This window comes from Cydia fagiglandana, chromosome 25 (assembly GCF_963556715.1).
Source record: "Cydia fagiglandana chromosome 25, ilCydFagi1.1, whole genome shotgun sequence".
NCBI classification, from domain to species: Eukaryota; Metazoa; Arthropoda; class Insecta; order Lepidoptera; family Tortricidae; genus Cydia; species Cydia fagiglandana.
In genome coordinates this window covers 5,157,116-5,182,742 of record NC_085956.1, presented here as the reverse complement: position 1 = coordinate 5,182,742, position 25,627 = coordinate 5,157,116, and the positions used below count along the sequence as shown (strand labels likewise).

The window sequence follows — 25,627 nt, the reverse complement described above, 5'->3', positions numbered from 1 at the left end:
GCCATCGCTCGAAAAAGATGGCGCCATACCTACCTTTCTATACTAAATCATATATGCTTCAACTTCAATACAAAAAAGTTCAAAAAAATTTGTAATGTTTTTGTTAGGAATAAAATTAAAAGTGTAGAAATAAACAACAATATTGATTAAGATTTACTTTAATCGTTTATCAATTAATAATACATTTAAAGTTACCGTTATTCTACATACAGCGTGTCCTATTCACTTTTAACAAAGAACAAAGATCGAATAATACTTTTAGTGAAAAATACTGAAAATGTGAACACGCTGTCAAATTATAATCTATACGTTACCCCAGAGCATAATCCCGTATACACAAATGATGAAGAAATACTCATGGTATGCCCACACAAAATTATGTTTGTTGGTTTGTATTTGTATACATAATTATGCTCATAAAGGCGAGAAATAATCGTAATACTAAATACAGGAATTAACATAAAACCACTTACCAGCTAAGTACTTTATATATTATTTAACCACTAAATAGCAAAAGTTAATTTTAGTAAAATAATTTTTGCTAGTTCGCAGCGTAGGAAAAAAATGTGATTTTATATAATAAAGAAAGAAAATATTTCGGACTGCTGGTGTTTGTGTCAACAGAATTGTGTACAAAAATCCCGTGAGTTCGAAATATTTTTACAAACATTTTTTTGGATTTTTATTTATTTTTTAGTTTTTTTTTTATTATTTTTTCTTGTTTTTTTCGCACTATCCCGGATAGGGTGAATATTGATAATACACGACGACATACATACTTGTTATTACAATAATAATGAATAAAGAAATTATTAAAATTTCTACTCGTTCAGATTTAATATATATAATAATGATTTTAAGTTAGCATATATCCAAAGCTGACTTTGTAGAAATTAAATACAATTTTACTCGTTTGCTTGTCAAATACAATACTGTTTTTAATTCGATCGAAATTAAATAAAAAAATAGGCCAAACACTATCAAAAATAATTCAAAAACTACAACGTATGAAATTGATTACCAATGTTAATATCTGCCCTAAACATTATTATAATACTTTAAAACCAAGCAATCGAGTAAGATCGATATATACTTAATATCTAAATACCAATATAAGACTTGTTGTCGCCATTACTCTAAGCAAGCCGTGACAAAGTGTTTGAAATGTGCTCATCGAAAATACTACCTCAATGCCTTCTAGATAACTGTAACTTCTTCCCAACAGTTAAACACAGTTGTAACCTAAGGTATGCTTTTAAAATTGACTCAAAGCTTTGAAGATGTAATTTTTTAAATGAAAGCGGCCACTAGATTTGACCGGACTGTCAAATGTTTTAATGTTTTTGAGCGGCAAAGAGAATTGATAATAGAGAGGTAAAGTCTAAGAAAAAAACGTGCCCCTTAGTTTGATATCCATAAACAGAGGGCGCTGTACTGCGCCATATTATGTTTTGTAATTTTTAACAAACGTCAACTATTAACGGTCAGAGTTACCGCACAATATATGGAGCTAATGCTCTAGTTTCCTAGGATAGCGGTGCCGTCATATAGCGGCCGTCTCCATACAAATACTACGACATCCATATTTAGCCGTATTATTTAGTATGGAGCCGGCCGCTATATGACGGCACCGCTAACCTAGGAAAACCGATCTTAAGCGCCATCTCGTTTAACTGTCAAATATAAAGCACGAAATTGTCTTAGATTTTACGCATCTCACTCAATGTATATCTGGCACCGGTAAGACATTTATAATGATTACAAAATACTGTGTTTATAATTCTGTCGGGGTAAAAATTAATTAAGATCGCAACAGAACCGTAAGGCCAACTATTACTAATCGCACTACTGCCGAAACCGGATTACATTCGAGTTGCCTTGACCAATGCTATCTTAAACATTTTTGAGCAAAATTCAAGTAAACCGGTACTTTTGGTTCTCTATCCTCTAGCCCAGAGCCTATAAAAAGGTCTCTCGTTCCATTCTAAATTGAATCTTTATTTTGACAAATCAAAATTGCATTTGTATTGGCAAGTTTTGACGTCTAGAGGCTATATGGATGGTCGACTCTGGTGGTACCATTGCCCACACTAACTGTATATTGATAAACCTTATTACAAAAGGCAGAAGGTCCACCGATGTGCAGTTAGTTCTCTGTATGTACAACTCACATGTTTAAGTATAGCATTGCTACAATAATAAAGGTATGATTCTGTCGTGCAGTCTTTTTTTTGAGGACTATTTTTTTTAAATGATAGTTTCACTAAAGTGAAGTTGTAAAATGACTCACTTTTATATAGCTAGTCGCAAGAAACGAGTTATTTCACATATATAGACTATCGATTTTGTGTGAGTAATGTGTTTTGTAAGATTTCCAATGATGTTGTCGTGTGAGAGATGTGATCTGCACGATTATCTGTGACATTTTTTGTCGCTGACCAACAAAAATAATGAAATGCGGTCAACGCAGCCTACAAACGCCTGCAACATCAAATCTTGGGCATTTCTGACCCTTTATGCTCCAGTTTCCTAGGATAGCGGTGCCGTCTCCATACAAATACTACGACATCCATATTTAGCCGTATTATTTAGTATGGAGACGGCCGCTATATGGCGACACCGCTAGGAAAACCGATCTTTAGAAGTCACAATCAAATTCAAGACTCATTTCACACTAGATACGTGGGCCATACTTAAATTTTCTGGATTCTGAAGACTTATTTAAGTGGCCAGTCCAGGAATTTTCAGTATGCCCCAAGTATATTCAGACTGGAGACAGAATCATACCGGGGCTTACTGCATGTTGTAGTGCAGGAAGATGTAGTCGGGGTTGGCGACGTCGGGGGGGAGCAGCGGCGCGGTGGGGGGGAGGGGGGAGAAGCCCATGAACATGAAGGTGCGCAGGAGTGTGGCGCGGTCGCCGCGGGACTTCAGCACGCAGATTATGCAGCTGAAATAGAAATAAAATAGTTATACTCTCTATCTTTAGGTATTTAAATCATCTTCCTCGCGTTGTCCCGGCATTATGCCACGGCTCATGGGAGCCTGGGGTCCGCTTGACAACGAATCCCAAGAAATGGCGTAGGCACTAGTTTTTACGAAAGCGATTGCCATCTGACATTCCAAACCCAGGGGATAAACTAGGCCTTATTGGGATTAGTTGGCCTCATGATACGATGTTTTTCCTTCACCGAGAAGCGGCTGGTAAATATCAAATGATATTATCGTAAATAAATTCCGAAAATCTCATTGGTACAAGCCGGGGTTCGAACCCGCGACCTCCGGATTGCAAGTCGCACGCTCTTACTGCTAGGCCACCAGCGTTTCTTGGACCCTATCTAACCTTATTTGAATACTTACTGAGCAACATGCAGGCGCTCTTCAGCAAAGTCGAGCAGCAGCATGAAGCTCTCCTTGCTGCCGGCTTGAAACCTTGTATAACGGAGACTTGACATGAATATAAATACTTACTGAGCAACATGCAGGCGTTCTACAGTGTCCAGCACTAGCATGAAACTCTTGCTGCCGGCTTAAAGCACTCCTGTATAATGGAGACGGCATGATTTTATACTTACTGATGAGTGTATAAATACTTATTTAGCTACATCCAGGCACTCTTTGGCGAAGTCGAGCAGCAGCATGAAGTTCTTGCAGTTGGCTCGAAGCTCTCATGTGTAACGGAGACTTGGCATGTCTGTATAGACCATAATGTCATGCCGGCTAAGAGCAAGGAAACGTTTCTCGGACCATATCTATCTAGCCCCTTTGTTCTGAGTTAGAGTATATCTCTAAGCTCAGTGTGCCGCTTGTCAAAGGCCTCCTCTAGCTCTTTCCATTGGGGTCTGTCGTGGGCCACTCTTCTCCAGTTCGGGCCCGCTGTGAGTTTGAGTTCATCCCCCCATCTTGTTCGAGGTCTCCTCTGGCTCCGTGTACAGCCTCTTGGGTACCAATCTGTTACAGTTTTACACCATTTTTCCGCCTGTCTCTCAGCATGTGGCCAGCCCATCTCCACTTCTGCTGGTCTATTTTGGTGAGTGGTTGTGGTGAGGACCATATCTAACTTTATATAAATACTTACTGAGCAACATGCAGGCGCTCTTCAGCGAAGTCGAGCAGCAGCATGAAACTCTCCTTGCTGCCGGCTTGCAGCACTCCGGGCAGACGCAGAAACATGGTGTTGCCTTGCACCACCTGCAATTATACAAGTCATATATTCTATACTGAATCATTGGAGGTAATTACTAATTCTATCTATCTAGCCCTTTTTTATTCAAAAGCTTTTATTAGGTCGACCTGTATGTAACTATGTAATGGAATCTAAGGTAACTAATTTAACCATCTTCCAAGGATCGTAGCGTCATGAAAATTGGCAGTTGTATGTAGTTCTGATGACAATACAATAATATGGTACTGTCGAACTGATCTGATGATGGAGACAGGAGGTGGCCATAGAAACTCTGTGATGAAACAACGCAACCTAATTGTGTCAGGGGTTTTTAGAATAGAATTGTCTCGATGAGTATTAGTTGTCTGTCGTAAGAAAAGTACAGTCAGCGATAAAAGCTTGTACCAAAAATGAAATTTTTGCCAAAAACTTATTTCTGAGTTAGAGTTTATCTCTAAGCTCAGTGTGCCGCTTGGCAAAGGCCTCCTCTAGCTCTTTCCATTGAGGTTTGTCGTGGGCCACTCTTCTCCAGTTCGGACCCGCTGTGAGTTCATCCTCCCATCTTGTTCGAGGTCTCGAACCTCGAACAATTACTAATTAGATGTCATTATAACTATAGCTCTGTCCAATGTCATGGCGTCTAAGTCTAACTCTCATTAAGCAAAATATGAGATGCAATACATATTGGACAAAGAAATTGGATAGGTGGAGTAACATCCTCAAGCGGACAAGCGTAGGTATTAACCGTGATATGCTGTAGTGTGCACCATATTATGACACGCACACTCTCTCACATGTACCCTATATATTATAAATCCTAGCATAAGTATCATACAATACAATACAAATACTCTTTATTGCACACCTCAATAAAAGAATAAACATCATATATCAGAATAAACTTATATTTCGTACTATCGAGTTCTTTAAGGCCCCACCTCACATGGCGATCCTGGCAGGGTCGCCATGTGGTGTGGGACGTTAGACAACAATATCTCTGGAGTATAGGTTTATTCTGTCATAAGTAACAAGTACAAGCCATTATATATACAGTATACAGTGTGTTTTCTGTAACAGGAGCAATAAATTAAACTGTAGGCTGTACTCCTCAAACTGACCAACATTTGTTCAGCAACTTTTGAAAATAACTCATGGTTTGATTTTTATTACACTTTAAAGTTTATTCTAAGACGCAATGTATTGCAAATTTTGTTATGTCAAAAGCGTGACAAGTAACGTCAAACACACTGATGTCAGCGTACATTGAAGGCAATATTTATTATGTATGAAAAAAAGGAAGTCTAAATGATTCATAATTTTTAAAAATTGCTGAACAAATGTTGGTCAGTTTAAGGAGTACAGCCTTTAGTTTAATTTATTGCTCCTGTTACAGGAAGCACCCTGTATATAGTGCACTAGTAAGGCGTAGTACACACACTACAATGCGATAAGTCGTATTATACGTGATTGCGGTGTATACTCACAGCCTCCCAACGGGTGACGGTGTTCTCAGTGAGGAAGATTTTGAAGTCGATCTTCACGGGCTGGCGGTCCTTACGCTCCAGGATCTTGTTAACCACCTGCAAATTTGAAACATTTAAAATAACAATCTGGATTTGGCTAGGCTTTCTTTAACCTTTTGAACGCCACAGACGGCAATTGACGTCAACGCAAAATCGTGACAACGACGCCAAAAGACGACATTTGACGTCGATCGTTTTTTGATGAAAATCTACTGAAAAACACTCCACTTTTAGATTGGCAATATTCATTCACAAAACTAAATTTTACCCCCTTAGTAACAAAATAAAAATAAAATATAATCAAATGAAAAAGATTACATCACAAACTGGCGACTCGTTCGCAATGTTTCTGCCATTCTTCACAATTATTGTTTGGTATTGACTACCTTTTTTGCCGAAGATTATATGTAGTACAAATAAGAATACGAACCGCTTGCTGATGCTGCGTCTGCAGCGCGGGGTGCTCGGAGCAGAGGCTCTCGGCGCTGCCGCTGAGCGAGGACGCGCTGCCCCATAGTAGCGCGCTCAACAAGTCTCCTGTAATATTACAAAAGGCTAGATGACTAATTTTCATTTATAGTATCAATCAATCAGGTTTGTTTTTAGGATCAAATGTCTATAGGGGCCCATTGCATTAAAGCAGCGGTCGGCAACCAGCGGCCCGCGGGCCGCATGCGGCCCCCCAACCTCTCGCTTGCGGCCCGCGAGCCTCCCTGGCTATTTTGTATGTAGGACTGACGATCGACAATGTCTGCTAAAGTCACAAATATTACCAAAGTGCGGCCCGCGTCATCTTCGTTAACTACTATGTGGCCCTTGGCTGCTAAAAGGTCAGAAATGATAGTCAAAGTCCGACAGTCGTACTTTACTCGCGAAACGCCCTTAACACTGAGAGTCCATCTTAAAGTATGAACAAAACAAGAAAATTGCGTTTTTGTCGGTGAAATATTGCGTTTATGTATATAGTTGCTATACAATCTTTTTTTGCATAACATGTGAGGAATCGAATGGTATCCTTATTTATTTCGTTTATGGAAGTGAAAACAAACTTAAATTTTGAAACTTTCAGGTGCTGTATTTTTGTATTATTTCCATATCGACTACCGTACGCTCAAAGGGCTTAATGGACAAAACGCGATTTTTCAGGAGAGCCCAAAACGGACCAAACTGATTTCCAACCAGATGGGCACTTTGGAAAAAACACTGTAGGTACAGTCGACGTCAAAGATGTTTACTTTTTTCGGGGGTATAGTGCAAAAGTGTAAACATAATCATTGGCGTCGAAAAAACTGGAGGAGTATATCTAAAAACGAAGAAGAATCTTACGATTGTTGTCGTCGTGGGTGGGGGTGGATGGGGTAGCGGGGCTCGAGGCCCCGCTGTTCACCCCTCCGGGCGGTGCCGAGTCGTTCGCTGGGACATCAGGACCACCTGGAAATAGAATAACAATCAATTCTTCTTTCTATTTCTAAAAATCTTTGTGGAAAACATAGTCTGATAAAACATGGTCTTCTCTTCCCAGAGTGACACAAGCCTACGTCACAATAACATGGCCGCTATATATAGCGCTATCGCATACTATCATATAGCGCTGTCGCGTGATGACGTAGGCTTGTGTCAGTCAGGTGACCTAGAAAAGACGGGAAGAGAGTACCAGGCGGTGGAAAAATAATATTTTAATGTACGTGCCGTCAATTGTGCAGATTAGATCTACTCACTACATGGCCTACTTACCATTTTTCGACTTTTCTAAAGCATTCGACTGGGTAGATCATGATATGATCAATTAAAAATAGGATCACTTTAATCTGTCTGCTGTCTGAACTTGTATTGCATTCAATCAAGCCATAGCATGAAGAAAACTGTTGTACCTATATTTAATGCACAGTTTTAATGTAACTAGTAAAGTTAGAGGAGTCCCTCAGGGTTCTATCGTTGGTCCATTTCTTAATTGACTAATTTTGTTACTAAATTAAATAGTAGCATAGCTCAGTTTCCTGTTTCTGCTTTCCTTTAGAGGTGTATGCTTACGTCACTGTGGTCTACCTCTATATTACAAGCTTTTATTTAGTTTCACCTGACTGTTGTCTGTCTGTCTGTCTGTGTAATCAAATCTTGCAAGTTAAATTTGATCCACTTCCCGGTTTCCGATTGAGCTGAAATTTTGCATGCATCGGATGACAATGCAATATTATGTACCATCGAGCTGATCTGATGATGGAGACAGGAGGTGGCCATAGGAACTCTGTTATGAAACAACGCAACCTAATTATGTTAGGGGTTTTTAGAATTGTCTCGATGAGTATTAGTTGTCTGTCTTAAGAAAAGTACAGTCAGCGATAAAAGCTTGTACCGAAAATGGAATTTTTGCCAAAAACTTATGTTCCTTAAAGGTAAAGGTCCACTTACCACAGAGGCCCGGCGCCCAGGCACAGCGAGAAGCACTCGGCGTCCGAAGCCGAGACGGCGGAGCGCTTGCTGCCGGCGGCGCTCAGGGACGCGCCATCGCCGCTGTAACAAACAAACAAATATTATAGTATAATGCATTCTATACTAATCTAAATTCTATTTTTATACTAATTATAATAATAGCTAATTATAAGATGAAAAGAAAAGTTTTGAAAAGATGTGTCTTGCCGAGTTTGTTGCCCGGTCCCATATTGGGATACCCTCCTCCAATTGAGGGGGGATTTAAATCTTCTCGAGGCAGAGGTGTAGGTGTAGCATTCTTTGACGTTCATAAGCGCATTGTAATATGTTTACTTGAATAATAAACTATCTTTATCTAACGAGCCTAATTGTGTCCTACAGCTGAGCAAACGCCTCCTACTCTTCTATTTGTACCATGTTGTACTACGTCTGGTCAGTCTAGTGAAGAGGACCCCGAGTTTTGACTCATGAGCAGGCGTGGCTCACTCCGCGATTTCGTCGCTTTACTACAGGTAGATAAAAGTACATCCGTTCGACCCCAATTTTGGGGTTTGCCATAAGCCGCGCGGGGCGCTGTCGCCACCTAGCGGCCATATCTGTGCTGATCGTGACAGACGCGTTTTGTTAGAGAGTGAGTCTTCTGTACCTAGTACTATTATTTATTCTGTGACATGAGACATCCACTCCGTGATCCACATGTTTCGCTAGCACTCATGATTTAAGGAGTGACGGTCTATAGGTATTTGAACAACATGAACCATATGTGCATAAATAAAATAACAATAAAATAATCCCAATGTAATAATAGTAATACGACTAGTACGAATAGCATAATTAACTTTATAAAAATAAACCCATTTCTAATTAGGTACACAGTTTCTTAAGGCTAAGAGTCAATAAGTCTGAAGGATTAGGTATTTTCTACCGACATTTTGAGATTTTGAAGGATTAGTTTTTTTTTTCCGACGTATTGGTATGATGGAAAGGGACAAACGATTATTATTGGCTTGTCAACTTTAGCAAACGTTTATGAATAAGGGGGTAAGTTTTTACTTATAAAGAGCTCTCGTCATAGCATTGCTCTGCTGGCTGTTAACACATCAACGATTAATATATTTTATATAAACACGTACGTCTATTCTTGCGCAAGAGAAATGGCCTGATGGAATTCCATGGAAGCTAACAACGAACAGTTTCAAATAAAGTCTCAACTTTCCAGCGTTTCCAGAATTAAACAAAAGAAGCTTTGGTAGGAATTCTCCTTCATTTTAAAAGTTTAGTTATTCAGTTGAAGAAGCCCTAAAAGTGAATAATGAAGTCGACCTACGCACACGTGCCGACCTTGGGTAGAACACGTTTTCCGTAACACGAGGGTACATAAATAGAAGAGGGTGAAATCAAGTGAATTGAAATTTCAAGGTCACATTTCAACTATAGTTCGTTTTTTTTAGCATTAGAAAGTACTCCACAGAAGCAAGCGTGCAGTTTTTGTCAGGCTCTTTAATTGTTAATAATTATTGAATTATCTAATGTAGCATGGTCAATACGTATAATTTACTTCAAATTATTACCGCTAAAAGTGCCGGATTTGTAACCACAAGCTTACTTCTGCGAAGTTCTTATTATATAGACTGTAGTCAAGACTAATTCGGTACAGAAACTAACACTTGGCAGGTGTGGCTCACTCCGCGATTTCGTCGCTTTGCTACAGGTAGCTAAAAGTACATCCGTTCGACCCCAATTTTGGGGTTTGCCATAAGCCGCGCGTGGCGCTGTCGCCATCTAGCGGCCATATCTGTGCTGATCGTGACAGACGCGTTTTGTTACAGTGTGTCTTCTGTACCTAGTACTGTTATTTAGTCTGTGCACTTGGTACAGTCAAGTTCATAAATATATACACATTTCTTCACCTTCACCCGTGGAGCGCCCTAGTATCACACGTGTGATACTATCTCAATTTGGGTCGTAGCGACTCAGTATCAGACGCGTGTTACTACAGATCAATATGGGTCAAATTGCTTTGCATCAATTTGTTGTGTCATGGTCATTCGACCATTTGCAATAAAGTAGGGGGTTGCCCTGCGGTCGCCAAAAGAAAATTTAAAAAAATCCCGGTCTACGTCCCTATAGTTATGGTAACCCTACAATAAGGTGACAAAATTTATATATATTTTGAACTCCAAGACCCTTAAGATACATCGTACAAGCCAAACTGTTCACAAATATCTGAACAGAGCCTCTATTATCAAAAAGTGCATGTTCAGATATTTTGAGCCCCTTGTCCTTATATGGCGATAAGACACATTGACTTTTGTATGTAACGAGAGAATAACAATATTATTCATGTCATACTGATAGTGTCTGGACCTGGACCTCATAATAATTATGTAAACAATAGATACCGATGCTGTTGCCAAGTCGCTGGCCCAATATGACAGGGTTCTATGTTTCACTTTATCGTACTGAAATTTGAACATTGTCTTAGTGACATTAAGTCGAATTGCAACTATCTTCAAAATGTAACATAGAACCTTGTAATATTGGGCCAGCGAAGTGTAAATTATATCAAAGTAGGTATTTTTCTCTACTTAAAATAAATTATTTCACGCTGCACGAAAAATAAACACCAGATAATTATTAGAAAAAAACATAGATAGCAGTTATTTATAACCACAATTTCTATTTAATAAATCGGATTGAAATATAACTACTTTCCTACTAGTCAAATCAGCTTCTTTTTTAGAACTGTCAAAACGATTTGCTAATATGGAATTTATATGAAAACGTGTAGTGCCGTCAACGTCAACTCACCTACTTTTTATATGTCAATCCGATTTATTAAATAGAAATTGTGGTGATAAATAACGGCTAGAGTGACGGCACCAATCATGGACATGTTAAGCGCACTAAATTAGAATTTCGTTTAAAAATGGGATGTTTTTTGACGATACAAAAATGGTGATTTTTTTTTCGGCACTCAAATACATGAGGAACATTTAAACAAAACCAAAAATTCTGTATGTTTAATACATAATTAATAAAAAATATATAAATTGAAATTTACGAAATCACCATTGATGGACATCAAAAATTCAGTAATGGACACCCAGTCATGGACATTGACCCAATTATGAACATCCATTAATGGACACTTTTGTATTGAACACATAAATGAAACAAATAATGTCACAAATCAACTTTTATTAACGCTATTTGAACTTTCATTTAGATTTCTAAGTTATACTATAAGAGTTCTAGGACTAATCCGGTTGCCGGCTGCATGAAACAAACCTGATCAAAAAATAGAATATACCTACCCTGTAGAGGTACCTGACATTTAGTACCTTCCAACGCACTTGGTCGGCCTAGGCTTAACCTGGCAGATTTTGTACAAATGGCAAAAACGTTGGACAAAAAAACATCAAAAAAATACCTCATCGAAAAATGGAATTAAACTTGTATGGTAGGATACCTGACCTTGGGGACAGTAAAAAAAAAGTGGTCGGCCTCACCTTAGCCTGGCAGTTTTTGCAGTCCGACCAGATTTATTGGACCACATGACACCTACAATTTACCTCATAGCAAAATAGAATTGTTGACGTATGTCTTGGTCGGCCTCACCTTAACCTGACAGCTTTTGCAGTCCGACCAAATTTATAAAAAAAAACATGAAAAAGACCTATCGAAAAATCGTATGAAACTTGTATGGTACGATAGCTGCCTTTGAGGACAGTAAAAAAAAATGGTCGGCCAAATCCTGTATTGGCCGGCCGATTGGCGATTGGGTCGATCAAATTTGTGGTACCACGTGAGAGCTACAATTTACCTCATCAAGAAATAGAATTGGCAGTTTTTGCTGCCAGGCTACGAGTTTTTGCAGTCCAACCAAATTTGTGGTACCACGTGACAGCTACAATTTACCTATAGGATGAAAAAAACGGATTATAATAGCTAAAATAAACCTATTGACGTATGGCTTGGTCGGCCTCACCTTAGCCTGGCAGTTTTTGCAGTTCGACCAAATTTGTGGTACCACGTGACAGCTAGAATCCCTACAATTTACCTCATCGAAAAATAGAACGAAAAAAACAGATTATAATAGCTAAAATAAACCTGTTGACGTGTCTTGGTCGGCCTCACCATAACCAGTCAGTTTTTGCAGTCCGACCACAGTTATAAAAAAATCATCAAAAAAATCTTATCGAAAAATCGTATGAAACTTGTATGGTACGATAGCTGCCTTTGAGGACAGTAAAAAAAATGGTCGGCCAAATCCTGTATTGGCCGGCCGATTGGCGATTGGGTCGATCAAATTTGTGGTACCACGTGAGAGCTACAATTTGAGGTAAATTGTAGCTCTCACGTGGTACCACAAATCAAGAAATAGAATTGGCAGTTTTTGCTGCCAGGCTACGAGTTTTTGCAGTCCAACCAAATTTGTGGTACCACGTGACAGCTATAATTTACCTTGTCGAAAAATAGGATGAAAAAAACGGATTATAATAGCTAAAATAAACCTGTTGACGTATGGTTTGGTCGGCCTCACCTTAGCCTGGCAGTTTTTGCAGTCCGACCAAATTTGTGGTACCACGTGACAGCTATTATTTGCCTCATCGAAAAATAGGATGAATAAAAAACGGATTATAATAGCAAAATAAACCTGTTGACGTATGGCTTGGTCGGCCTCGCCTTAGCCTGGCAGTTTTTGCAGTCCGACCACATTTATCCATCCATCTAAGACAAAACAAAGAGCCCAATTATGGACAACTAAAAATACCCAGTTATGGACATCGTCTATTATTGGAAAATAAAGAGCAATCACAAAATCAACCCAACTCAAATGTTTAGTGCAATAAATTAAATAATTTAACACAATAAACTAAAAAAGTAATAAAAAGCTTAAGCTTGGACACTTGTCCATTACTGAATTTCATAAAATATCGAATCCAGTAATGAACAAACCCCACAAAAAACTTATTGCTGTGATTGGACATATTCAACTTAGCTCAATTTACTTGCAATATAGTATTATTCAGTAAAAATAACATTAAATCTCATTACAACATAACACAAGATAACACCATGCACAAATATGTACTCACCTCCTTAACGATTTCAACAACAATAACGGATTTTTATGACCACCGCCCGCAACGAGATTTTACTTCGCAGCCATCTTAGAACAAAACGGCTGATTTTGGTGACATGTGTCAAAATGACAGCTCAAACGTCTATTGGTTATGCTTTAGTGTTGCCAGTTGAAAAATGTTGGGACAGTTGCTTAATAAATTCGATCAACGTAAAAAATGTCCATAATTGGTGCCGTGTCCATTACTGGTGCCGTCACCCTATCTATGTTTTTTTCTAATAATTATCTGGTGTTTATTTTTCGTGCAGTGTGAAATATGTAATTTATTTTAAGTAGAGAAAAATACCCAATTGTGCATTGTTTCTTCCGTCTAAATTCAATCCGTCAGACAATGCACAGCCACCTTTGAACCTTGAAATTTGAAACATATATTCTTAAAATTTTGAAGATTTCACGAAAACCGGTTTTATTTCTAATTCAAAGGGGTTGTATAATTGAGTTGAGTTTTGTTAAAAATTGGGTTATTACTACTTTTACGCATATACATATAGGTCGTATTATAATAATTGTGGCAGAATGGCCGAATTTTATGCTAATAGATTTAGAGTGCCTAAAATAGCACTTTTCGTGCGATGTCAAAAGTTAAAAGGGCCAATGTACTGTAAAACGTTGTACGATACACGTGCGAACGAACGTTCCTCTTTTCCGCACTTGTATTGTAAATAACTATTTTATACTTTAAGATAAAGGCCTTACATTTTTTTGGCTTGTGGATTCTATTATAAAATTAAATACGTAGGTACTTATGTACCTACATGAATTATAAGATAAGTATACAAACTATTCGTTATCTGTATAAATTACTAGACACAGGTCATCAGTTAATATGGACTCTTCAAATGAGATAATGTATTGTTTTAAATACATATTACTGACATATCAACCATCATCCTTGACATGACTAATTCCTTGATAAGGATAACCTTAAAGAGTCTTGATCAAGACAAGTTATAACAAAAGGTTGTTAAATTATAATTTTTTATCATGTATGTACTTGGTCATTCCGTAGATAAGACTTCTCATTATTAATAATTACATCATTATGTAATAGTAATGAGTTAATGTGTTTAACTAGTGCCTACGTAAGTTCTTGGGATTAGTTGTCAAGCGGACTCCAGGCTCCCATGAGCCGTGGCAAAATGCCGGGATAACGCGAGGAAGAAGAGAGTTAACGGGTTTAACCAAGGGATATAAGTCATAGTTATTAGTGTGTTGTCATGGCAACCCACACGATTTGACACTAATAATATTAGTCCACGAACTGTCGAATAAGCAACACACTAAATATTTTTATTAAACTAATAATGTTCAAAAAAATGTACTTAATTTTTGTTGTATAGTAAATTACTATTAGTAATACATCTTTGACCTCGATTGTAAGTACGTTTACGTCAGTTACAAGTAAAGCCTTGAGGAGATCTTTTTATCGAAGGTTTGACCCGTATGTACTACTATGTACTTACGTCATCGTTACTGTATCTGCTCAAATGGGGCATTATCTATGAAAAGGGACCTTATTGTCGATGGCGCTTATGCCACACAGCGTAGCGCGGTATTGAATGTATACCGGAGCATCGTTAATAATGGCGTAAGCGCCATCGACAATAAGGTCCCTTTTCATAGATAACGTCACATATACTTATCTTTACCTACACTGGCTACACTACTAACCGATTTAAAGTTTAATAACACCAATTTTTTATACCTAGTACCCAATTCCTAATAGAATTAGACCAAGATAACTCTGCAGCGGTTTTTATAGCATAGATCAAGTGTTATTTTAAACCAGCGGTCGGCAACCTTTTAGCAGCCAAGGGCCAAATAAGTAGTTACCGAAGTTGACGCGGGCCGCACTTTGTTAATATTTATGACTTTATCAGACATTGTCGTTTGTCAATATTACATACAAAATAGCCAGGGAGGCTCGCGGGCCGCAAGTGAGAGGTTCGCGGGCCGCTTGTTGCCGACCGCGGTTTTAAACTTAAACGTCAAACTTCTATCCATTTTTATGGTTCCGTACCCAAATTGCCAAAGGGTAAAAAACGGGACCCTATAACTAAGACTCTGTCCATCTGTCTGTCTGACACCAGGCTGTGTCTCATAAGTAGAAAGTTGAAATTTTCACCGATGATGTATTTCTGTTGCCGCTATAACAACAAATAAGTACTAAAAAGTACGAAACCCGCGGTGGGCGAGTACGACTCGCACTTGTCCGGTTTTTTTAGGGTTCCGTACCCAAAGGGTAAAACGGGACCCCATTACTAAGACTTCGCTGTCCGTCCGTCCGTCCGTCTGTCACCAGGCTGTATCTCACGAACCGTGATAGCTAGACAGTTGAAATTTTCACAGATGATGTATTTCTGTTGCCGCTATAACAACAAATACTAAAAACAGAATAAAATATAGATTTAAATGGGGCTCCCATACAACAAACGTGATTTTTGACCAAAGTTAAGCAACGTCGGGAGTGGTCAGTACTTGGATGGGTGACCGTTTTTTTTTTGCTTTTTTTTTGCATTATGGTACGGAACCCTTCGTGCGCGAGTCCGACTCGCACTTGTCCGGTTTTTTTTTAACATTCTTCCTTCAATAGTTTACGGTCTAAATATTAGGTTTTGTATTGTCTGTCAGTAGGTATCTAAGTTTATAGATACTTGACCCGTCGAAAACCCACTTTACAACAAATTAATGTAAAGCAATTTGATCCATATTGATCTGTAGTAACACTGAGTCGCTACGACCCTAATTGCGTTAGTATCACACGTGTGATACTAGGGCGCTCCACAGGTTAATATAATAAAACCGGGCAAGTGCGAGTCGGACTCGCGCACGAAGGGTTCCGTACCATAATGCAAAAAAAAAACTGTCACCCATCCAAGTACTGACCACTCCCGACGTTGCTTAACTTTGGTCAAAAATCACGTTTGTTGTATGGGAGCCCCATTTAAATCTTTATTTTATTCTGTTTTTAGTATTTGTTGTTAAAGCGGCAACAGAAATACATCATCTGTGAAAATTTCAACTGTCTAGCTATCACGGTTCGTGAGATACAGCCTGGTGACAGACGGACGGACGGACGGACGGCGAAGTCTTAGTAATAGGGTCCCGTTTTACCCTTTAGGTACGGAACCCTAATTATAGACGTACCTAGTACAGTCAGCAGCAGAAGTTGCTAAGCGGGCGAGGTGGTCAAAATTTTGACACGCTCTTATTCTCTTAACAATAAAGTCGCGTTAAGATCATTGTGGACACATGGCCTGCTTAGCAACTTCTGCTGCTGACAGTACCTACCTAAGTATTCATCCTACGCATTATCATTCGTCTATTTCAAGTACTGATACTACTGATAAGAGAGAGCAACAAACCAGTCGACTGATAATGCATTGTAATCTATTGAGGCGACATTAAATGGGGCATTATCTATGAAAAGGGACCTTATTGTCGATGGCGCTTATACCACACAGCGTAGCGCGGTATTGAATTTATATCGGAGCATCGTTAATAATGGCGTAAGCGCCATCGACAATAAGGTCCCTTTTCATAGATAACGTCACAAATAAGTATGTAAGTACCTATGGGGCATTATCTATGTAAAGGGACCTTATTCTCGATGGCGCTTACGCCGCACAGCGTCTCGCGGCATTGTATTTACATCGGAACATCGTTGATAATGGCGTAAACGCCATCGACAATAAAGACCCTTTCCATAGATAACGTCACATAGATACAATGTACCAAATAACGTCCGTTATTTTCTTCTGCGCAGATATCGGTACCGGTACTGACAGGGTGCAAATTTACCGGTAACGTACCGAAATTTTACGAAAATAGGAAAAGAAAATATCATCAAGGTGGGGGTCAGAAGCAGCCGAAAAAACTTGACGTGGTTTGTGCACAAGCCCTAACCTAAATAAAAACACTAAAAAGCAAACTAAAAACAAAATAAAATAAATATTTAAGTGGGCCTCCTATACAACAAACGAGTTTTTTTCCGTTTTTTGCGTAATGGTACGGAACCCTTCGTGCGCGAGTCCGACTCGCACTTGGCGGGTATTTTTACGTGTTTTGGCATGCAATAAACTTATTTAAAAAACAAACAAACAAAATGTGAGTTTTGTAAAGTCCAGAGAATTTTAAGACCTAATTTTGTACTGTTGCTCACAATATTTTTTCTAAGACAGCAAAACACCTAAATCATAAATGAAAACAATGTAAATCATAAAAAACACCTACTCACCAGTACTTCATTATCATGACCATTCTTCATACAAAATAAACCTCCTATACAATACAACAAAATACAATTCGTACAAAAATAACAACAAATACAAATATATCACAACAAACGGAATGTTTTAGCTAAACGGTTTTTTTAACGGCAATTTTATAAAATATATTTTTATGCTGTAATTTTTATACAGCATATTATTTTTTAGTTTTTTTTTATTTGTCTTGGGGGTATATTCGACGTCCGAATTATTTGATTTCCTAGTGGCTACTGACAGATAGGACAAATAAAGCTGGAGCCAAATAAGACTGCCAAATGCAAAAATAGATCGAAAGCGGCGTAAAAGACGATTTTAGTGCGAGGCCCGTTCGTTAATACAAAAACAGAAGCGGCCGGTGTCTGTCCGCATGAGGACAAAAACAAAAAAAATGTGTCTGAATTAGTAAAATAAAAAAAAACAAAAATGTGTGCGACTTTCTGTCCGTCCGTCTGTCACATCACTAAATATGGGGCGTTATCTATGAAAAAGGACCTTATTGTCGATCGCGCTTACGCCGCACAGCGTCGCGCGGCATTCTATTTATAACGGAGCATAGTTAATAATGGCGTAAGCGTCATCGACAAGAAGGTCCCTTTTCATAGACGTCACAAATGTGTTTCTGAATTAGTAAAAAAAATTTTCTGTCCGCCCGTCTGTCACATTAGGTATGTTGAGAACTAGGTACTAACGCTACCGATTTCAAATTTGGAATAGTTATTATAGAAATAGAAATAGAAATAGAAATAATTTTATTCGTGAGCACAAACACAAAATAAAAACTTACACTGAACAGAGAAAACATAATAAAAAAGAGAGAGTGCCACGAAATGGTCTCACCTCAGCATGTTGCTGGCGACTTCCAGCGCTGATCTTCCGATAAGACCATCCGGTGAAACAATCACGACAGGTAACATGAATAACAAGAAAACTATTAATATACATAAAGAATAACAACAAAATTAATATAAAAAGACAAATATAGTAATAAGAATACAAAAGACAAAGATGGTAACATTAGAAGAGATTAGTACATTACAATAAATTATTATGTATGGTATTACTCCGTACAAAATAGTTGTTATATTATCAGGTCAAACTCATCTTGGCCGTACATTACGTCTGATATTACAGCTAGCGCCATGCGGCAGCTTCGCAAACTAAACTAAAATGACAAATGAAACAGGTCGATTTGTTACGAACAAAAGCAAATAAAGCAATACTTTATCGATCTTACAGATTTAACTGCTTATAGACAGCCAAAAAAGGGCGAGAATAACAGTTTTCAAAAGTAATGTGCCATGGCAATGCAAAGGGAACGTAATCTAAGTGGTAAGTAAAAGCAGAAACTACAGGCAGCTTGTATCGTGTAAGCAGGTTTCCTGGCTAAGTTGGTGGCTAAGCATGTACTGTTTAAGCTTCGTTTTAAAACTATGAATACTTTGCAGGTTCCTCATTGGCGGTGGCACGTTATTCCAACATTTTGAGGCAGTATAGCGATAGCTGCCCCGGAAGGCTGCCGAAGCGTGGCGTGGCGTCAACAATTGAATCCCACATTTACGGCGGTCGCGGAGCGTGATGCAAGATAACTTGTTAAAAAGATATGCAGGGGTTTTATACTTCAGAACTCCGAAGAGCAAACAAGCCAAATGAAGTTTACGACGGTGCTGCATTTTGAGGATCTTATGACTATTAAGAAACGGAGTGACGTGGGCTCTCAAAGGAATATTAAAACAGAAGCGAGCACAGGCATTTTGAACACGTTGTATGAGTCTTTTTGTTTTGGCAAGTAGCCTAGGCCCAGTTACAACATCCATATAATTAAGTTTTGATAGTACAAGTGACTCGATCAGTTGAATGCGCAAGGTTTCGCTTAGGTATGGCCGAATTTTATATAGCACCTTAAGCTTATAGAAGCAACTTCTTACAGCCTCTGCGGTATGCTTTTCATATCGAAGTCCACAATCCATTAATAGGCCCAGGTTTCGCGCTTCATACACCCTCTCAATTGGTTCATTCATTAACATAACATCTACTGAATTACTGACACCAGCCAGTTGGTGCTTGCTGCCAAAGACAAGGTACTTTGTTTTATTTGGGTTAAGCAGTAGGCAATTTTCTGTAGCCCAGGTTGCTATACTTGTGAGGTCTTGATTAAGTTTCTCTATAGCAGTGTCAACTTCCGATGGCTTACATGATATGTAGACCTGTATGTCATCTGCATATATGTGGTATTTGCAATGTTTAATGTGAGACACAATATCAGCAGAATAAAGTATAAAAAGGAGCGGGCCAAGTACCGATCCTTGAGGGACTCCTCTAGTAAGCTCGGCTTTTTCTGAAAAAAGGGAGGAACCATCATCAAGGCACACTTTAACTATCTGCGACCGATTGCTGAGGTAACTTTGGAACCACTTTATAGTTTTCTGGTCAAAACCATAGTAGGTTAACTTAGATAATAGTAGATTTATATTTAAGCAATCGAAAGCCCTCGAAAAATCAAGGAGCACTAAAAGAGTGCACATGCCTTTATCCTGAGCATCCAAAATGTTGTCAGAAACATCAAGTAAAGCGGTTGTAGTGCTACGTCCTTTCCGAAAACCCGATTGGACATCCGGCAAAATGTTGTTGGTTTCTAGGTAGGTGGTCAACTGAGCAGAGACAACTTTCTCCATTATTTTAGACATACAAGGTAGTATGCTAATTGGCCTAAGGTCCTTAATCACAGATGGGTTAGCTATTTTAGGCAAGGGATTTACAATTGCTAACTTCCAGATATCCGGAAAGGTGGATGAAAGGATAGAGGTATTAATTAAACTAGTAATAATATCAATTGTGTAAGGCAGCGTTAAAATAAGCATATTTAAATTTATCCCATCAGCACCCTCCGCATTAGATTTTAAACTTCTAATTATTTTAGTAATTTCATTAGAACTAATTGTATTTAAATGGAAAACTGTGTCACTGTACTTATGGAACTCAAAATAAGTTAGCTGTGACAACGCTACATCTGAAGTTCCTGGCAGATCGAGAAAATGTTTATTTAAGGTACATGGGTTATTGAAAAGTGAAGGTAATTCATTATTCTTACTAGGCAATATTGTGGATTTCAGGTTTTTCCATAAAGTTTTTGGGTTATTTATTTTATTGTTTATATTTTGTTTAAAATAAGCCACTTTTTCACAATATAGAGCCTTATTCACAACAGATTTCAAGTCCTTGTAGTATTTTTTTTTTACATCATTCTGGTTTTTGTGAAAGTCTGATGCAGCGTCGTCACGCAACCGCATCATTAACTTGACAGTATCAGTAATCCAAGGGTAGGATTGTACTTTAACTAAGGATGTTTTTAGAGGGGCATGTACATCAAATATACTAAGCACTTGTTGGTTGAATGCTGTTACCATGTCATTGACACTGCCAAGATTTGATATTAAGTCCCACTTCACGTCCCGCAGGTCCACATCTAAGTCTTTGTCACAGATTTCCTTAAAAGGTCTGTAGGTAATGTGATAAGGCTTTAATTTCTCACGCTTGACATTGAAGTTGCAGACCACAAGGCAGTGACCATACAGGGAACCCACGTGATCAATGGTAGTGTTTTTTGCCTGCATGTCTGAACACACAATATCGATCAGCGTTTGGCTGGTGTCAGTAAAATGTGTAGGCTGAGACACCAATTGAAATAGTCCAAAACTGGTAACAAAATTATGGAATTGAGTGCATTTTGTGTCAGAGCTGTTCAATAGATTTACATTAAAATCACCCAGTATTACTATGTTATCATAACTGCGAATTGAACTTATCGAGTCACTTACAGCATCTAAAAATAGTTGTAGGTCCATCCAAGGTGGTCTGTATGCCGTTCCAATTGCCAGCTTCTTGCCGTTGAGAGTAAACGTGATCCACATCTGCTCCACCAGCTTATGCAACGGGTCAACGGGGTGAGGCCAGGTCCGAGCTTTGAGATTACGCTTAATATAAAAGCCTACGCCTCCACCGCGCGACCGGTCACCCTGCGGCCTAGGAATATGCCGGAAACTATATCCAGGAAGTGTCGGCGCCCGCCCTTCTTCGCCCGCCCTTAACCATGATTCGTTGATCGCCAACACATCAACATCCTGCCGAGTAGCAGCCGCTATGAAATTGTCATGATTTGTGCCAAGAGAACCTGCATTGTACAAACCTATTTTAAGTGTTTTATTTACTGTTATAGTTATAAAGATATACCTCAGACCAGACCGACCACCTGACAGATGACGTTACCTTAACAAAACGGATTTTAGTAACAGAACCAGTGTCGCATAGATACCAGAGCCTGCAGATTATAAACAACTTTGTATAGAAGCTAAAATTGACCGAAATAAACAAACTGCCATTGCCGTGCCATAGTGTACAAAAAGATATGCTACCTACGCTGCCCACCCAGACCTCAGACGGAGCTGACTCCAAAAACACGATGCAGGTCTGCGTCAGAGCGAATGGAGAAAGCTGACTTTCCCTCTCCTTGACGGGCATAGATTCGGCCTCGCCTTGTCCACGAGAACCTCCACTGATGTTCCCTGCACAGCTCTCGAACTTTATGGAACAAGAGGCGGTTCGTGCGTGTGAGGCGCTCGTTGATGAAGACGCGACGCGGAGGGCCTGGCAGGTTGTCGTCAGAGAAAGTGAAATTTCGCCGAACGCGGGCGGCCTGCAGCAGTTCGTCCCGCAGCTGTCGCCGCGCCAGCCTAACGACGACGCGACGCGGCCGGCCTCCGGCCTCACTGTCGGCCCCTTCCCCGGCCCGGCCCACCGCCCCAACTCGCTCGGCGAACACCACGTCACGCTGCTCCAAGGCGACACCCAGCCTGGCCGCGAGGACGGTGACGGTGTGGACGACGTTTTCTCCCTTCGCCTCAGGAACGTGGCCAATGTCAAGGTCGGAGAGTAACGCGTCCTGGTCGCGGTCATTCAGCTCCAGCTGAAGGCGTGCCACCGTCTGCTGCAGCTCTTCCGCTGCTCCTGGCTGCAGTCTGCCATCCAGCTCGCTGCTGGCGGAGTCCACGGGCCGCTCCTCCAAGCGCCTGACCTTCTCCTCCAGGACATCTAGTCGGCCAGTGAGACGACCGAGGAGATCGTTGAAGCGCGCCATCTCTTGGCGCAGGCCCACAACCTCGTCGCGCACGGATCCGAAGTCCGCGCGTAGTAAGCGCAGCTGTTCAGCGACTTCATGCTGTTGCTCCAGCGGCGTCTCGTCCTCGCTGGCCCCACTCGGCTTCACCGGCGTATTGTCGGAGTTGTCACGCCGAGGGGTCGTCGCTTTGCACGCCGGACATGCCCAAGTACTCGCGACGCGCGCATTCTGGCCCATGCCAACACAAGCCTTGTGGTATGTCATGCCGCAGCCGCACTTAGCGACACCTGTCGCTCCAAGGGGTTTACCACAAGCCGCCGCGCAGACAACCATTTCTCTCACTTGATTGCGATCGCAAGATGTTTAAAAAGTTCCCACAGGGGCCGCTAGATGGCGCTAATATTAAATCTTGAGTCTATAATTTATATCAAAAAGATAAATAATTAGTCCGAACTAAGGTGGTGTTATTAAAAGTTTGCAAATGAATGCCACAGTATCAATTGTATACGTATATATAAAAAGAAATAAAATATAAAGGTTTCAGCCGAATATGTCTTAATTGCCACCTACCCACCACACACAAAAAGTAACATACAGTAATCAATCCCTATCAATTTCACAACCACAGGTGCGCGCTGGCCGCGCACACTCACACAAGTTAAGGGAACACAGATGAACACACCGATAACTGCTGATGCAGATAAATCTCACGAATACTTTTATAAGGTAAGGAAGTACCGCGAGCGTGACAGTGTGTGTTACCGTCCGTGACGTCACTCCAAACTAAACTTATGAACAAATAACTCAAGACGAATTATTATTAAACTTATGAACAAATAACTCAAGACGAATTAAAGTGTTACTTTTAGGGTTCCGTACCCGAAGGGTAAAACGGGACCCTATTACTAAGACTCTGCTGTCCGTCTGTCTGTCTGTCACCAGGCTGTAACTCATGAATCCTGATAGCCAGACAGTTGAAATTTTCACAGATGATATATTTCTGTTGCCGCTATAACAACAAACACTAAAAACATATATTAATATAAATATTTAAGTGGGGCTATATTATACTTGTTTTACAAAGTGTAGTGATTACATACTTATATTCAGACAGGATGATACTACATTCCTATCATATCTCGTGCATAACATAAAAACAACACTAACTTATAATATTCCGTTTTGAAATCTTGCCAAAACAATGACGTAATACCAACATAACTATGTACTTTCTCTTTACATAGTATACATATGATTGTGTATACTTAATACAGAGAAATATTGTTTTGGCTGGGTTTCACATTTTACTAAATCGGTTTCGTTTTGGCACCGTTCCTTGGCCATATTTTTGGTATAGTAAATATTTTGTTTACTTATGATTTTAAATACTTGAGTATTTGCATAATGAGTTGTTTACGACTTTACCTGCGTAATAAAGTACGTAATGATGCAAAATGTACAGTAGCCTTATGGTAAGGTGGGGTAAGACGATCACCGGGGCAAGACAACACATGTAAATACATATTTGGGGGCATCTATGAAAAGGGACCTTATTGTCGATGGCGCTTACGCCGCACAGCGTCGCGCGGCATTTTATTTATAACGGAGAATCGTTAATAATGGCGTAAGCGCCATCGACAATAAGGTCCCTTTTCATAGACAACGTCACATTTTTCCGACTTTAAAACTAGCGCGAATTTTCCGTCGCTAGTTTCTCGGCGCGCCATATCTTTTGTCCCCTTCTAATTCCCTAGCTTACGCCTCTTAATTTTTTTTTCTCATTGAAAGTCCCAAATATAGATGTGAATCAATTCAGAATCTATTACATAGAGGCCGAAATTTTTTCTAAAATATTTCGGTGACTGCTCACCGAATCAGCGATCAAAAATAGTAACCACCGCCGTGTGGGCGATGTTAACTGACAGTTCGTAAACCTTATTACAAAAGGCATAAGGTCCACCGATGGACAGTTGAGTTTTGCTGTTTGCACAGTTCCTTACTCTTTAAAAATAATGTAAACAATTCGGGCGCCAATTCAGCACGTGACAATTGTTTATTTGGGAGCCCCTAGGGTTGTCAACCGAATGATGTTAACGACTGTCACATGCGATAATGATAATAAATTCGAGTTAAATATGGATACGTGTCTTTTATTTCAAAATATCTAGGAGACAACATAAAAACTCAAAAATGCGCGTTTCCCAGAGATAAGACCTAGCTAGATCGATTTATCGCCCCCGAAAACCCCTATTTATAGCAAATTTCATCGAAATCGTTAGCAGTTTCAGAGATCCCCGAAATATATAAATATGTATATTATACAGGAATTTTTAAATAAATCGTTTAAAGGTATTATGTATTTACTAGATAGTAGCATTATCTAGTACTATTTAATATTAGTATTATTGCTCACTGGCATGGCATAACATCAAATTTTCAAACCGCTGACGCAAATGCCGTCTATATTTAGAAAAACAATTTATTGTGTGTTGGGTTTCCGATACAATTCATATCGGTATATAAAATTAAAAGCGTAGGTTACTTTTTATACTGTTATTCGGCAAAAAGCTTTCAATTTTTCAAGTAATTATAAATGCTAATATATTGCATTTATAATTACTCCTAAACTGTTTTTTTTTTACGATAATATAATGCCAAGTAGACCAAGAAATGTAGGAGTGAGTAGTTAGACCAAGAAAAGTCTGCAGCGATTTGGATAGCCCACGCAGTGCAAGTGTTATTTAATACGTCATAATTTCATAGACGTTTGACGATTAAAATAACACTTGTACTGCGTACGCTACCAAAAATAAAAATAAATATATCATTTATTCAGGTGAAATAAAGTTAAATAAGCCCTATTTGACAGATTTTTGTTTCTTCTGCCAAACTGCAGGGCAAAAAAAATCAAAATCGCTGCAGACTTTCCTTGGATAAGGATAATTCTATCAAAACAGGTATGTATCAAGAAATGCACGT

At 39.3% G+C, this 25,627-nt stretch overlaps 2 protein-coding genes across 2 annotated transcripts in view; one reads left to right on the top strand and one right to left on the bottom strand.

Moving 5' to 3' along the window:
• LOC134677097 (dihydrofolate reductase) overlaps nt 1-25,627 on the top strand; it is a 262,050-nt gene that overhangs the window by 16,291 nt on the left and 220,132 nt on the right. The gene's annotated exons all lie outside the window — the stretch shown is intronic.
• Nucleotides 143-17,854, bottom strand: LOC134677087 (ornithine decarboxylase antizyme). The gene is given in 8 exon segments (XM_063535536.1): nt 143-2,950; nt 4,079-4,191; nt 5,650-5,745; nt 6,119-6,225; nt 7,015-7,111; nt 7,113-7,119; nt 8,098-8,199; nt 17,505-17,854. Coding segments are annotated over 8 exon segments (702 nt in total). The 5' UTR covers nt 17,528-17,854; the 3' UTR covers nt 143-2,793.